This window comes from Channa argus, chromosome 14 (genome assembly GCF_033026475.1).
Source record: "Channa argus isolate prfri chromosome 14, Channa argus male v1.0, whole genome shotgun sequence".
In the NCBI taxonomy this organism is placed as follows: domain Eukaryota; kingdom Metazoa; phylum Chordata; class Actinopteri; order Anabantiformes; family Channidae; genus Channa; species Channa argus.
Window position 1 is genome coordinate 11,349,978 of NC_090210.1, and position 15,098 is coordinate 11,365,075.

The window sequence follows — 15,098 nt, forward strand, 5'->3', positions numbered from 1 at the left end:
ATGACAAAATAGGAACCATTAAGTTATTTAAATGGTCTGCATAGCGCTTTTCTACCTATTGGCACTCAAAGCGCTTTACACTGCTTCTTATTCACCCATACACATTCACATTCACACACACACTGATACACAGATGGGGGAGCTGCTATGCAGCTGGCCAACACTCACCGGGAGCAACTAAGTCGGGGTTCAGTGTCTTGCTCAAGGACACTTCGACATGTGACTGGAGGAGGTGGGGATTGAACCAACTGTGAGATTGGTGGACAACCGCTCGACCTTCCTGCGCCCCAGTCGCCCACGTCTTTAGCAAAATGTGCAATTTGTGTTTAGTGACATTGCAACAGAGGACACAAAAAGGCAGCACAGATCGACCCTAACTTCATTTTCTTCAGCAAACACACACCAACACACGCCAACAGGCCAAAACACTACATTTCTTAGTTGCACTACATATAGAAACTAATTTCTGAGATAGATAATCGGGCCTGAATTACTGGGACATGTTCTTGTAGAATTCAATGAGCTGTTGGGTTTCAGTACTACTCCTACGGCCTCATTTAATCACAGGCAGCGCCATATTGACGTTTTATTTTAGTGAGGTTACAGCGCCATCGTCTGCATCGCTGACAGCTAAACCAAATTCACCGAGCCGGAGCAGTCGTTCTTCGGTGGCCACTTTCTGTCCCGCGTCTGCTCGCGATACTGTGATGGGTTTGGCTCCTTGGTAGCTGCGTATTTCATAGGGTGCTGCTCACTCTGCTGTGTGGCTCGAGGTGACAACCCGTAGCAACAAAACCGCACCGTGACATTAACGCTAGTACGTTTCATTGTAGTCCGAAAGACAATAAAGTTCCGTTACTGGTGGAGGCCGACAAACCAGTTCCAGCGCCTTCTGTGGAAATAAGGTACGGGTTTTTGTTTAGAGTAAGTTTTTATCACTTTGTAAAAGTCGTTTTTTACGAGCTGCAGCGCTTACAGTTGTATTTGCTAAACATGAAGTATAATTTATTCCATTATTTTAGCCAGTTTCTCGTTGTGAGAACATGTGATTGTATCGAGCAAAAGAATCGCATTGAAAACAACGATGTAGCTAACATAACCATAAATTAAAAGGTTTTTATAATAAACACCAGCTCGTAAGATAAATAAGTAGATTTAAACACATTTCTGTTGGCATCATTATGTCCCCAGAGCCAATAAACTTTAAACAGTTTAGTAGGACTATGTCTTCCCCTCCGATCTGATTCACAGTAGCAATAGCCCTGTCATTACATCTTACTGTGGTACTATAAATTAGCACATATGTGATACGTTATGATTGTTTTTATTATTATGTAGTTTTTCTTGCGTTAATACTTGTTAAACCTATCACTCTTACAGTATCAGCTGTTCATCCATAATAATATTTATTGATGTCATGTAGTTCTATGAGTCAACAACAGAATTCAAGTGAACTATGCACATGGGTGGGGGTAGTTTTCATTATGCAACCCTTTTAGATGTTTTTTTTTTTTGTATTACCTAATTTTCCAGATGACTTATGATCATATAACCCAACAAACCTTTTTTAATCTTTTGTACTTGGAGCTTACATATTGTATTATGCGTGTTTTTTTCCAAAGGAAAATGTCACTGTCTGGCTGGGTGTGTTTGGTAACAGGTGCCTCCAGAGGCATTGGTAGGGGAATAGCTCTCCAGCTGTCTGAGGCCGGAGCCACCGTCTACATCACAGGGCGCCAGGAGAAGACTTTGATAAAAACTGCTGCAGAGGTGAACATTTGAATGTTCTTCGAGGGGCTGACTAAGACAGCTATTAGGAAGAGAGGAGAAAACAATCTCTTTACAATCGGAGTTCTTAGTGCTGCTGCTTCACAGCTAGAAGGTCTCCTTTTCAAATCCACTTGCCTGCTGCAGCCTTTCTGTGTTGAGCTTTCATGTTCTCCCCATGCTTGCATGAGTTTCATCCAGCTACATAATAAATTGCCCGTAGGTGCTTCCTGCCTCATATGACTCTGAACAGGACAAGTGGTTAAGATAAAGTATGGATGATAAGCTTCCAAAACATATGAATTCCTCTTTCACATCAGTGTCTGGTGAATGGCTGTGCTTAAAATATGAGTGTTGTGTTCTGTAGTAGTGTTTCAGTTTGAATTTGTTATTCTTGCTTATGGTCCTTGTCTTTGTTCCTAACACAGGTGAAGGAGAGGGGGGGGTGCTGCGTGCCAGTCATCTGTGATTCTACAAGAGATGAAGACATTGAAGAATTGTTTGAACGTATCAAACGTGAACAGAATGGCAGGCTGGATATCCTGGTCAACAATGCTTATGCTGGAGTACAGGTACTGATATGAAACACTACTTGTCATATGGTATATTGCTTACTTAAAATAATAGAATTACTTGTGGACCACTTAATGAAAATCTATAAATAAATGAAAGAAAGCAACTGAAAATAAAAACAACTACTAACTGCCTTAACTCTAACAATGGTGTGTTATTGCAGACTATCTTTGAAAACATCGAGAAGAAGTTTTGGGAAACTGATCCATCCATTTGGGATTCAATCAATAACACAGGCCTCAGGTATGCTTTTGACTTAAGTCATGTCTGTTATCAGTTGAATCAGAAAACTGAGTCATGTCCTCATTTCCAGGTGACAGAATTCCAAAAATCCACTGTTGCTACACATCCTGTTATTTGTATTAGTTTTGCGTCCGCTGGGAATCCCCTTTCAATAGTGGCTTTCTCATAGCACATAGCAGAACTACAATCACAGCAATGCAGTTATTTGCCTTCGAACCACTCAAGCTGCCATATATGTGCATGTCTGTCTAGACTCAAATAGGTTCATCTATGAGTTATGTTAGACAGTTGTGCCAGATGAGTGATGTAATGAAATGACTTCCAGGTATTTCTGACATAAATCGTTGGATGAAAATGGGATGGATCTGAGTTCACAGTCACTCTGACATTTGACCACCAAAATTTAATCTGTTCATTCTTGAGCCCTGGTTTACGCCGAATTTGAATACATTTTATTAAGGCAATTATGTGATATCACACTCACAGGAATCAGAAGGACATGAGGTCACCGTGACGTTAAACTTTGACCATCAAACCCTTGGTAGTTTATCTGAGTTCAAGTGTACATTTTTGTCAAATTTAAAGAATGTTATTTAATATATCAATTCTGTGATATTGAATTAAAAAGAACATAAAGGATGTGGGACTACAGTGAGTTTGACCTTTGACCAACTAAATATAATCAGTTCATCTTTAACCACAAGTGGATGTTTGCGGCAAATAAAACAAAGAAAATATGGCAATTCCTGACATTTAACATTCGCAAGAATAGATTGATGTGAGGTTATGGTACACTTGACCTTTGAAATGGGTGTTCATACTAAATTTAAGGAAATTCTTTGAAGAAGTTCCCTCAATGCATTCCTAAGACAACACATTTACAAGAATGAGACCGAAAAAAGGATGAACAACATGAAAACATAATTCCTCAGACTATGGCTGAGACGCATAACAAGAAATTGTCAGTGATGTGAAGCATTATATGATTGATTTACTGCAAATTCAAATAATTAATTTTCTCTTTATTACAGGTATTTTAAAACTGAGTGGAACCTATTTGACTTCTCTTAATTTTGTTTCTCCGACAGGGGCCACTATTTTTTTTCAGTTTATGCATCCCGGTTGATGGTTGCTCAAGGTCGAGGTTTGATAATTACCATTTCATCTATTGGAGGGCTGCGGTATATCTTCAATGTGCCATACGGTGTCGGTAAAGCCGCAGTAAGTTCTTCATTAAGTCCTTGATTTGCAGTCAGGTCCATACAAAGATGAACTCTGACACTTTTTATCATTTTGGCTCTGTATGCCACTACAGTGGATTTTAGATTAAACCATCAACGTTTTCTGAAAATGTAGACTGTCAGTTTTAATTTAAGGGTTCAGATGATATTTGATGAACCATGTAAGATAACATTTGTTTCAAGTGCAAAGGCCTTTCACTAATCAAGCTATCAAATACATCCTGTTTTTATACATCCATCAGATCTAGATGTAGTTATATAAACAGTTTTGTGATATATGTTATGGTTAACATACAGAACCTACTGGTGAGCTCAGGGCACGAAAACATCCTAAAAACCTCAAAAAAAAACATATGTGATGACTATTACTAGTGAAGAAAAAAGTGTTTGCAACAGTTGGCCACCATGAGGTAGGCATGTCTGTATTAAACCTCTATACCTCCATCAACACCACCCCACAATAGTGTTTTTTCAGGGGGTTGTTTTATTTTTTATTTATTAAAATATATGTTTTATATGCAAAAAATATATTTTAAAAATGACAGCGGTGGACAGCGACAACAAAACGTTTGTAACAGTTGTGTCAAGATCAACGGCTTTTGGCTTGTTCCTTCAGGGGACACCACAGCAGAACGTGTTCTGCACATTGATTTGGCTTAAGTTTTTACACCAGATGCCCCTCATCTGCAACCCTCCCATTTTTTTTATCCGGGTAGTGGTCTTTAGCAAGACAAAGTTAAACCACATTCTACTCTTGAACAGCATGCCTTTAGTAAAAAATAGTCCAGGTCTTAAACTGGTTTACCTGCTGTCCAAACTTTACTAAAAACACTGGGGGCAGTGTGAAGCAAAACATACAATAAAGGAGACTAAAATTGCTGACATTTTATATTTAGCAAGAATGGGATTTTTTTTTTTTTCATTTCAGTAATAAAGCAGTTGATCTCCACATTTAGGATTACGGTGCTTCAAGCATTAAAAGAAGAGATGATGCAACACAATAGTAAAGTTGAAACGTGAAGTTGACATCAAATTAATATTTTTCAAAACCTCTCAAATTCCCAGTGTCAACATTTAATGGTCTTACAAATAATTTTCAAAGCAATGCATCCTCTTTATTTACAGTTATACAACATTTCTGGAAATCGGTTTTTACTATAATTAGGCATATCCTGACAGTGTCATAAAGATGTTCTTTGTTTTGTTGTTTACTTTCAAGTGTGACAGACTAGCAGCAGACATGGCTGTTGAGCTAAAGCGTAGGGGAGTGGTTTCTGTCAGCTTGTGGCCAGGAGCAGTACAAACAGAGCTGGTGTCTCAGTTCGTGCTGGAGAAAGAAACACCACATGGTGTAAATTCCAAGGTAAGCTGTTCCCCAAAAACAAACTCTTATTCATTGTGGCTTCCCAATTCCTTTTGTTCCTGATTTTTATGGATTTTTTGTTTATCAGTTCAAAGATGTATTTGCCAATGGAGAAACCACAGAACTGAGTGGAAAGTGCATTGTCAACCTGGCAAAAGGTAGGATCAAACTGTTAGTAGTTGCAAAATTTATTCAAGTTGTTAAACAGAGAGTAAATGTCATCAACAGTTCTGATTCAGGTAATTTGAGTCAGTAAAGCTTGACAGGAGTTTACATTTGATTACCTGTTTGTATATAATTAAGCCACACACGCTGCTTATCGTAACCTGCTTTCAGAAACTTTTGCAGGTTTTTGCAGGTTAGATTAATTAATTTTACAACACTTATTTTCAAGCTAGTTTGATATGATGTTTCTCTTTCTTGTTGACAGATAAACATCTAATGTCGCTGACTGGGAAAGTTCTAATGACTTGTGATCTGGCAAGACGCTATGGGATACAGGACATTGATGGTACAGTTGTATTTGCTTTCCTAAGTTGTTTTTGCATATGAACTACAGACTAAAGGTTTGAAGGATCAGGCCTGGACAGTGTCCGGAATTGTCGTTTCACACACATCGCACACAGCAGGAAGTTATTCTTATGAGACATGTTTGTACCGTGTCCTAGACTCATACTGTGCGTTCTCACATGTAGCTCCTTCAGCAAGATTTGATTTAGATTTTGAAAATAGCACTGAGTAAGCATTTGTACTTACACTGTGTTCCTCTCTTTTTTCCAGGGCGGAGTGTAGTTGATTATACTTCGTTGAAGTTCCTTCTGACACAGGTCCCATATCTCTCCTGGCTCTCATTTGCTGTCCCCTCATTCCTACGCCTGCCACGCTTTGTTCTCACCCTGGCCAACAGCCGTTTTTAAAAAATTTTTATACCAGTACTTGATTGGAAGTAGCATATTGTGTTTCAGCTAACTCCAATGGTTCAAAATTCCAGCTATACCAATAACCATCTTGCTAATAATTGTGGATCCTTGTTCAAATGAGGTTAAGAAAAATTTCATGATCCTACAATGAATGTTCAAATGTTTTATATTTTAGTTTTTTGAGGTAATATTGTTTAAATATACATCTATATCCATTCATACTCAAGTACCTAATGAATACAAATCTGAAGCATGATGTAAACATAGTAAATATGAAGAATAGACATTAATACTAATGTCAGTTATGAGTGAAGCCACATAATGTGAAAATGGAAAATATAATTTATTAGCATTATTTTCTGTTTTTAGTAAAGGTTTATATACACACAACCATATTAATGTATTTGACTGAATAACAGTTGTCTAAATAAAAGAATGTTAACCCACATCTGTTTACACTTTTTTTCAATATATCAAAGTAACCGTATCTTACTTTTAGAGAGGAATCAATACAAAACTTGACTTAGATTCTCGCTTGCCTTGTACCTCATGTGTAAGTCAGTTTGGATAAAAGCGTCTGCTAAATGATTAAATGTCATTGTAAACAAAAAAATTAACATCTACAGTATATTAAATCTATGTTACTGTTAATTAGATAAAAAAATATAAACCACTGACTTTGTTGACCTAAATTACACTTTATGTGTACTAGTGGTAGAACTGATGGAATACACCAATAAAATGTTAGCACTTGATAATTTTGTAATGAATATAACTCTTCCACAGACACATTTCGCCAGGCTACTCTTGTGTAGCAAACCAGATTTTGTACTAAACTCCAGATGCGCTTTTTACAGCGGTTGCACAGTTGACCCTCACTTTAGACCACTGTAAAAAGGTATTGGGATTCGGGGCAACTTTAAAAGAAATGCCGTCTGGCTGTTTTTACTCATTTTTCTCCAACAATCTGACTGTAGCAAAGACAATTCATTCCAGGCTGCAGACTGATGAACACTACCCTTGAATAGTGGTGACTTATTGTTTGTTTTACTTCTATAAGTTCAGTGTGACAATATGAGTAATTTAGAAAATGACCAAAGTTAGATGAAGCGATGCTTTATATTTTTATAAATGCATGATATCGATAAGATGCTGAAAATTAATAATATGCTTTGTCACCATGTGTTAAAATATTTTAATTGTTTCATGGTTCTACTACACATTACTTATGCATATGAGTTATGTCTGTATTAAAATGCTACTGTAAAAAATGTCAGGTGATACTTTTCCAGAAATCAGCTGTTACTCATCTTCTTTTTGTTTCTAATCATTTTGATTTAAGTGGGAAAGTCCTAGAGTCTGTCTGCTATCACAACCTAAATATCATTAAACAAAAGTATATGTACTCAATATTCAGATGTTAATGGTACTGTACTTGGGTATATTTTGAGAATATTCTCAGTTTTTATTAGCTTTATTGTGACAGACTAGCAGCAGACATTGCTATTGAGCTAAAAAAGGGGAGTTTCTTTGGGGTATTCCATGGTAAAATTCTATGACAAAGACTTACTCATGGCAGCTTCTTGAGTTTTCTCCCAGTGTCCTTTGACTCAACTCAAAGATACATCTGCCAACGGAAAAACCACAGAACACAGAAGGAAGTGCGTTTTAACCGGGCAAATGGTAGGATCATACAAGAGGAGGTGGTTGGTAAAAATAGATTTTAAAAAAGCATTAAGACCTCTGCTCTGGTCCAGTCAATCTCAGTCAGCAAAGTTTAAAAGTGAATTTGCGCACAGATTTTATCCACGATGATGTTCCTTGTAACATGCTTTCAGATACCGAGGGATCATTTACTGGTTCAACTGATTAATTTTGAGATACTCATACAAGACTAAGCTTACATTGATATGTTTCTTTCTCTGTCTCTTATAAAATAAAAATACAATGTAGCTGACTCAGAAAGTTCCAGTGTCGTAAAGACAGTCATCCACGGACCACAGGGTCAGTGGTTCGCTCCCCAGTCCTAGCTCTATGTTGAAGTGTCTCTGGGGAAGACACTGAACCCCCAAGAGCCTTTTCCCAACCCCTGCTGTGCAGTGCCGGTCCAAGCCCAATAGAAATTTGTCAGGAAGGGCATCCGGCATAAAAACTGTCCCAAGAAAACATACGGACAATGATCTGCTGTAGCGACCTTGAACTCACAGGATAAGCCGAAAGGACAAAAAAAAAATAAATAAAACATTTTTCCTCCTGAGCTTCTTCAGAGCGGGAGTCATAATCAGCATTTTGGTTTGCAAACTTACATAATAATACATCATAATACACCCACAAATGTCATCTCCCTTACACATTTTGCATTCACGCAGCCTCATAGCAGCACACTCCACCTCCCATGTTTCATTGTCAGCACTAACCAGTCACAAATTCTATGCCAAATGCTCTGCCTTAATTAATTAGTTAGTTAATTTAATTTTTGGTTTCATCTAACCAAATAAAAGGTACCCGGTTTGACTACACCTATTGGCTGTGCCCTTTCTGTGTGGAGTTTGCATGTTCTCCTTGTGCTTGCATCTGGTTTCCCTTGGCATGTTAAGTAAACTGGTGACTCTAAATTGCCCATAGGTGCAGTGTGCGAGTATGAATGGTTGTCTGTGTTTGTGTCTCTATGTTGTGCCTGAGACAGGCTGGAGACCTGCCCAGGGTGTACCCTGGCTCTCGCCCAATGACAGCTGTGATAGGCCCAAGCCCGCCGTGACCTGTGAAGGAGCATAAGCGTTTATAGATAAATAATGGATGGCTGAATGGATTGATCTAACCATATAATTTTATATTTTCTGAAATAGTTTTAGAAATAGTTTTCTTTTTGTACTGCATTAATAGAGATTGACTTAATGTAATGTCCTTCACAATGTATGATCAGTCACTTAAACTCCAAAATACACAGGTAATCCTTGTGAGAAATCAGAAGCATGTATCCATCTGTTTTCCAGTGCTGGTTATGTAATATTGAACTGTGCATGCCATCATTTTCCTATATATTATAAACAAAAGTGATACCACATATGAAAATACAAATTAATGATATTATTACAATATGAAACACCAAAATAATATGTATTTTGAATTTAGAATACATAATGATAGCTATATAAAGCTAAGTGTGACAGATTTTCTTAAGCCATTTATCCATGTATTTCTGCACTAGTTACACTTTTATTTCTGACATCTCTGTTAAATGTTTATAGACACGACACTACTCTTGTAGTGAACTGACTAAATAAAAAATGAATAAAGTACAAAGAATCAAGAATCAAAGAATCATTGCCAAAAGATTAATATCTATATTTGTTCCATATTACTCTTTTTAAATGGTATTATAACTACGTCCTCTGACTGGAAACTATTGCAATTTTTCAGTAACAGAACACAATGTCTGTAGCTGATATGCATTCAGCATATTGCTCAAGGATACCATGTGGTATCACTAAAACAATTCTTAATGTACTGTAATACCTTCATATTGTTCATAGCCTGTAATCACCACATCTAAACCTTTCTATGTCGTCCTTTTGTAATATAAGGAGATTGATAGAGGGCAAGTGGCAACCCAGTGCAAACTGAAATAGTGGAGATTTTTAATTGTTTCATGTTGCAATTTGCTTAAGTGTTTTAGTGTGTGTTCATTTTTATTTTGTGAAAATATAATTTCCCAACATGAGGATCCATGTGCCATTTTAAAGGCTTTTCCTAAATTCTAGCAACAAAAAGTGCAGATATATACTCTTTAGCCTATTTATTTACATCACCCTAAAGCCGCTACTTTGAAATATACAGGCATTGCATTTGATGGTATATGACAAAGAAAAGTCCGCATGTTTTTTAGCAACATTAAAAAACGTATATCCCATTTATCTGAGTTGAGTGAATCCCGAGTTTAAACTGAATAAAATAATGATTATATATAATGAATATATCAGATGTTTATGGCCTTGACGTGGGGGAGTTGGAGGGTGGTTGACGTGAAAAACGTTTAGCCTACTACCACGGATTTCTTATACAGGCGTCTCCGCCCTCCAATCCACGGTCTGCTCTCCCAGACTGGCACACCCACCCCGCCGTCACACTGGGAGAGCCAGATGGGCCTTGTGGGCTTCCTGGTCCTCAGCTCCGCCTTGCCTCGATCGTGCCGGACAGGGGAAACACTTCTCAGTTTAAGAACAAAAGCAACAACGGACGGACCGAGGACGGCGAAACAGCGGCGACTGATATTCGGACCCGAATTTCCCGGACTGAGAGATTCGCGTCCTCCATGGGAAGAGTTAGTCGACGAGCGAACTCCTGAGAACGGTGACAAACTTGGTCGCCTCGCATCTTTGTATCGACTGTAATCCGTCGAGGTGCTTGATAAATAAGGGTCAAACACACAGACGGTATTGTTTCCCCCGATCTTCGTCTAAACTTGGGCCACAGAAAGCGGAGTGATAGAAGAGAAGCTCCGGGTTTCCTTTGTTTTCATTTCGATTCATTGGACCTCCGGGCTAAAGGATTGTTTTGGACATTTTCGGTAAGTTTATTTTTATGTTGCACTGAAGCGTGTCTAACGGCGAAGTGCGCCTGTGCAGGGTGAAGCGTTTTAGTTAGTACGCCATAAAGGGGGGAGACCGTGGACTGCTATTGTCACGGGAACAGTGAGCAACTTTTTTGTCTTACCATAAAACGAAGATACGACGTGTGGAGTCTCCGCTTATTAACGGAAGACATCCAATACACCGGGGGGGACGCCACATGAGCTCATCCCCTTCGGTTTCAGCGTGTCACGGCTGACTAATACAGTGATTTCATAAGTGTTAGCTGTTTTTTTTTATTTTTTTGGTGCACGATAAACATCTCTTGCGTGGCTCAAGCGACCCAAATCTCGACTGTGGCGTAGCCTCCAAGCTAAATGCGCAACATTTCCTCCGCTGTCCCAAAGTAAGAATACCTCCAGTGGAGCACATACTTTAAGACACTGCCCACTCGATAGTTAGAAACAACTGAGCTTCAAACTTAGGCAAAGGCTGCAGTGGTACATCTTAAAGGCACCTTTTTATTTTCCAAGCTGAAATGGTCTGTCTGTTGAATGTTAAAGTGCTTGTTTAACACCTGTTGCTCGAAACTGTATTCGTGTAGTTTTTCTTCCCACTCAATGAATATCTGATGTGTAATGCTGTCTTAAGTGCGTAGTGTGTCTAGACTTGGACTTGAGTATGACTCCTGCAACTCATTTCGTTCGTCCACAGGTTTCTGTTGTGGTATCTGCCTTTGTGTTATATTTTGGGACTGAGAACTTGGAAGTGGAACAAAGCCCAACTGGGAAGGGGTGAGAAAGCATGACTTTGATGGATTTCTCAGAGATCCCCACCACCCTCCACACACACACACACACACACACACACACCAACCCACACACAAAACAAAAGTCAGTCACCACACTTTGGGGGAGGGGAACCCAGTCTGGACAGGGAGTATACAACTACATTGGGATTTCAGAATAGTGCAAAGTAAAGGGGGAAGGGGAAACAGCTGTCAGATAATTGACTTTGAGAATGAATGAGCGCATCAAGTTCTTACCTCCAATGCATGTACCTATGACTGTACTTTAAGAAACTTTTTTTCTGTAAAGTCTTATTAGTAAAGTTTGGCAGTTCAGAAGAGCAAAAAACATCAACAGCTAAATTGGTGTTTGTCTTTCTTTTCTAGGTGAAAGAACTTATTTTGATAACCCAGATGGCAACATACAGGGAACATAATGGCAGGAATGGACAACTCATAGTCATGAAGGATCTTCTTGATGCAAAAGTAACAAAGACAGATTGTGAAAGTAAACTTGAAGCTAAACGATCTATGGATTTGCACCACTCTGCCAGCTCAGCTGAAAGCAACACAGGTGGTGTGGTTAGTTTCACCACCAACCACAACTCTGTTGTGTGTCTGCCTCTGGTGTCAGAGGGCCTAAAATTAGTATGGACACAATCTGATCAGACCCGTGAACTTGACCAAATCCCAGAGCTGGTCCAAGCCTTTAACTTGTTTCCATATCCATCATCTCGTGAGGTTAGCACTCTGGCAAGAGTATGTGCCTTGCCACTGGACAAAGTTAAGGTGTGGTTTATGGTGCAGAGAATTAAATATGGTATTAGCTGGTCTTCAGAGGAGATAGAGGAGACGCGACGGAAGCTGGCAGTGCCTGAGCTTTATGAGGACACAGCTGATACAAATGATGAATTAATTCACAAGAGCACAATTTGTGAAAAACTGGTGATTGAGGATAAAGACAGCAGTGAAGTAGAGGATGTTCTCTCCAACTTAACCCCCCAGAAGATGAAGACAAAGTGCAAGTCACCAGATTCATATAAACCAATGGCCCCATGTTTCAGTTCCACCCTTCCACCTCCTCAGGATTCATACTTTTACCGCCCACCAGCAGATGTGACACCAAATACAGCAACTGAAGTCTCCCTTGACCTTTCTGAGTCATCGTCACAACAGCACCGTCATGGGCGCTACAAAAAGTCTAAAGCTCAACTCGCTGCTCTTCGAAAGAGCTTTTTGAGAGAGAACTGGCCTGCAGAGGCAGAGCTTAGGCGCTTGCAGGAAGAAACCGGGCTGAGCCGCAACGACATTCGTAAATGGTTCAGTGACAGTCGTTACCAGCTTAGGGTTGGCAGAGGAAGCCTGGCAGCAGCCCAGAACTATTCTCAACACACTGCGGTAGGAGGTAAACATGATCAGCAAACTCAACCTCTTCCACTTATTAATCAAAAGACTTGTCATCTGAATGGCACAAAGGGGCAGGAAGGAGCCCGTAGTAATGGGATTAGAAGACCACATTTCTTTCAGACCTTTTTGTCAAACAGCTTGGAGGCATTTGGGGAAAAGATCCTTGAGTCAGAAGGATGTGATGTTGTGGAGGAGTTTTCTGGTGATGGAGACAGTTTTAAAGATGAGGAACAAAGTGAAGAACAACCCTTACAATTAATCAAGACCTCCAAGATTGAACCAGATTTTCCACAGCAGGCAACATCAAGCAATTTAAAGACCTCTACCCACCCTTCCCCCTCTGGCAGCCCACCACTGACTGCCTCTCCTATTAAACAACTTTCCAACTGCATCAGCACATCAAAGAAGTCAGATCACTCAGCCAAAGCCAGTCCTGCACAAACACCCTTGCGTGTCTCAGGGACTTCCTCATCCAAATCCCCTGCCCTCACTCCTGCAGGGCGGCCAAGAAAGACCAAGGAGCAGTTGGATGTGTTAAAGCAGCACTTTCTACGCTGCCAGTGGCCCAAGAGTGAAGATTATACAGAACTAGTTAAACTTACAGGTTTGCCCAGGGCAGATGTCATTCAGTGGTTTGGTGACACACGATATGCTGTGAAAAACGGCCAGCTGCGCTGGGTAAAGGGGGTCCGTGATCAGTTTTTGGCAGAACTTGCTGCCCAGCAAAGTAGCGGTGGCATAAACAATGGAAGTGGCTCTGGTACATCACTGCGTGTGGGGTGTGGCCGCAAACGAAAATCTCAAGGAAATGGAACAAACACAGATTCCCCTGACATCCAGCCATTGGTAACATATTACCTTTCAACAGGTTCATTACATGAAAAAGACCTCGATTCTCTATGCAAGAAATCAAGAATGAGTTATCAGCAAGTGCGAGACTGGTTTGCCGCTCAGGATGTTGGAGAGACAGACCAAGAATCTGTTATTACTGACTAAGACACTGGCCTAGACCTATAAATATTTATATCAAGTGCTCCCATCCTTTGCACCAACAATAATACCTATTGCTTTGGTTTAAATTGCTTTAATTCAAGCAGGTTTGTAACATCCAGTCTTCCTAGTGCAAGCCCTAAGTGAGGGTACTGTTTTTATATATACTGTATATGCTGCATTTTCTGCTTATCCTAATATATTTGGACTGTATAATTGTACTGCCTGTGTTGCTGGAATTAGGACAGTAACATGTACACTGGTTTGCTAACATTTTGAGCTTATTTTTGTTTAGATATCACTACTACAGATTATTTTAGTATGCTATTGTAGCAGTATAATTTAAAGTGGTTGTACATTTGGTACTCGACTACCACAGATGAGCGACGGCTCCAGGAATACTCCTGTGTTGATGACTTTGTTGACTGATTACTGTGTGTCATTCCCTTACAGTCAAAAATTCCTTATCATAAAAAGAACACTGGACATCTAGACTTTAAATTGACATCTTGCACTTTTATTTTAGAGCATGAGCTAAATTATTTTACAAAAGAAATTCCAGACTAGACAATGTCTCTCAACACTGAAACCTTGGATCACCCCTTTTGCCAAAAAAATACTGTTTCTTCTAATTCTCTTTATGTCTGAAGGATATTTTGTAAACATTCCCAGTTCTTTTTGAGATACTGCTGTGATATTTGATACCATATGAATACTTATTTGTATTTAATTGCACAATTGTAAACAGTACTAAGCAGACAGCAGTCACATCAACCGCAGAGAGATCTAAATTGCAAAATTCAATTTAGATTTTCACTCATTGATTCAGTCAGTATTTTAATTTCTCTTTTGTCGTAATAGGTGTAGGGAATGTCGTGATGGTGTATTATAGACAAACTATGTCTGTATGCTCTGAAGTAGCAAAGGGTTTAAATCCAAAGAAAATTTACCATTTCCTGTTTCTCTCAACTTAGTACAAGCATACACCTGGGTTATCAGTTCTTGTATTTATTATTTCATACATTACTGTGTTTCAGGGGGGAAAAAATGCTCCACACTTTAAATAGCTTGTTGATGTGCAGAGGGTACATTTCAGAGCTTAGGTCCTTAGAAACGTGTGGACAAAGGTTAGATGACCAGAATTTGACAGAGCAGTGTGCATTACTGAGTATTGTCAGTTAGTCATGAAAATAATAGATGTGTCATGTTGTGGGAAAATGTCCCCAACACTTTTTTTCT

General features: G+C 39.3%; 2 protein-coding genes across 3 annotated transcripts; both read left to right on the forward strand.

Moving 5' to 3' along the window:
- Nucleotides 1-429: 429 nt before the first annotated feature.
- Nucleotides 430-6,555, forward strand: dhrs1 (dehydrogenase/reductase (SDR family) member 1). Its single transcript, XM_067528828.1, has 9 exons — nt 430-905; nt 1,623-1,770; nt 2,196-2,339; nt 2,504-2,583; nt 3,672-3,804; nt 5,044-5,187; nt 5,276-5,345; nt 5,618-5,698; nt 5,968-6,555. The coding sequence occupies exons 2-9, from the start codon at nt 1,627-1,629 to the stop codon at nt 6,102-6,104; spliced, it is 933 nt and encodes a 310-aa protein (XP_067384929.1). The 5' UTR covers nt 430-905; nt 1,623-1,626; the 3' UTR covers nt 6,105-6,555.
- Nucleotides 6,556-10,247: 3,692 nt separating this feature from the next.
- Nucleotides 10,248-14,895, forward strand: homeza (homeobox and leucine zipper encoding a). 2 transcript variants are annotated; one of them, XM_067528829.1, is made up of 3 exons: nt 10,249-10,674; nt 11,390-11,469; nt 11,850-14,895. In XM_067528829.1, the coding sequence occupies exon 3, from the start codon at nt 11,877-11,879 to the stop codon at nt 13,863-13,865; it is 1,989 nt and encodes a 662-aa protein (XP_067384930.1). In that variant the 5' UTR covers nt 10,249-10,674; nt 11,390-11,469; nt 11,850-11,876; the 3' UTR covers nt 13,866-14,895. The 2 variants fall into 2 exon arrangements, with proteins under 2 accessions (XP_067384931.1, XP_067384930.1); XM_067528830.1 differs by lacking the exon at nt 11,390-11,469 and having other exon boundaries at nt 10,248-10,674.
- The last annotated feature ends 203 nt before the right edge of the window (nt 14,896-15,098 follow it).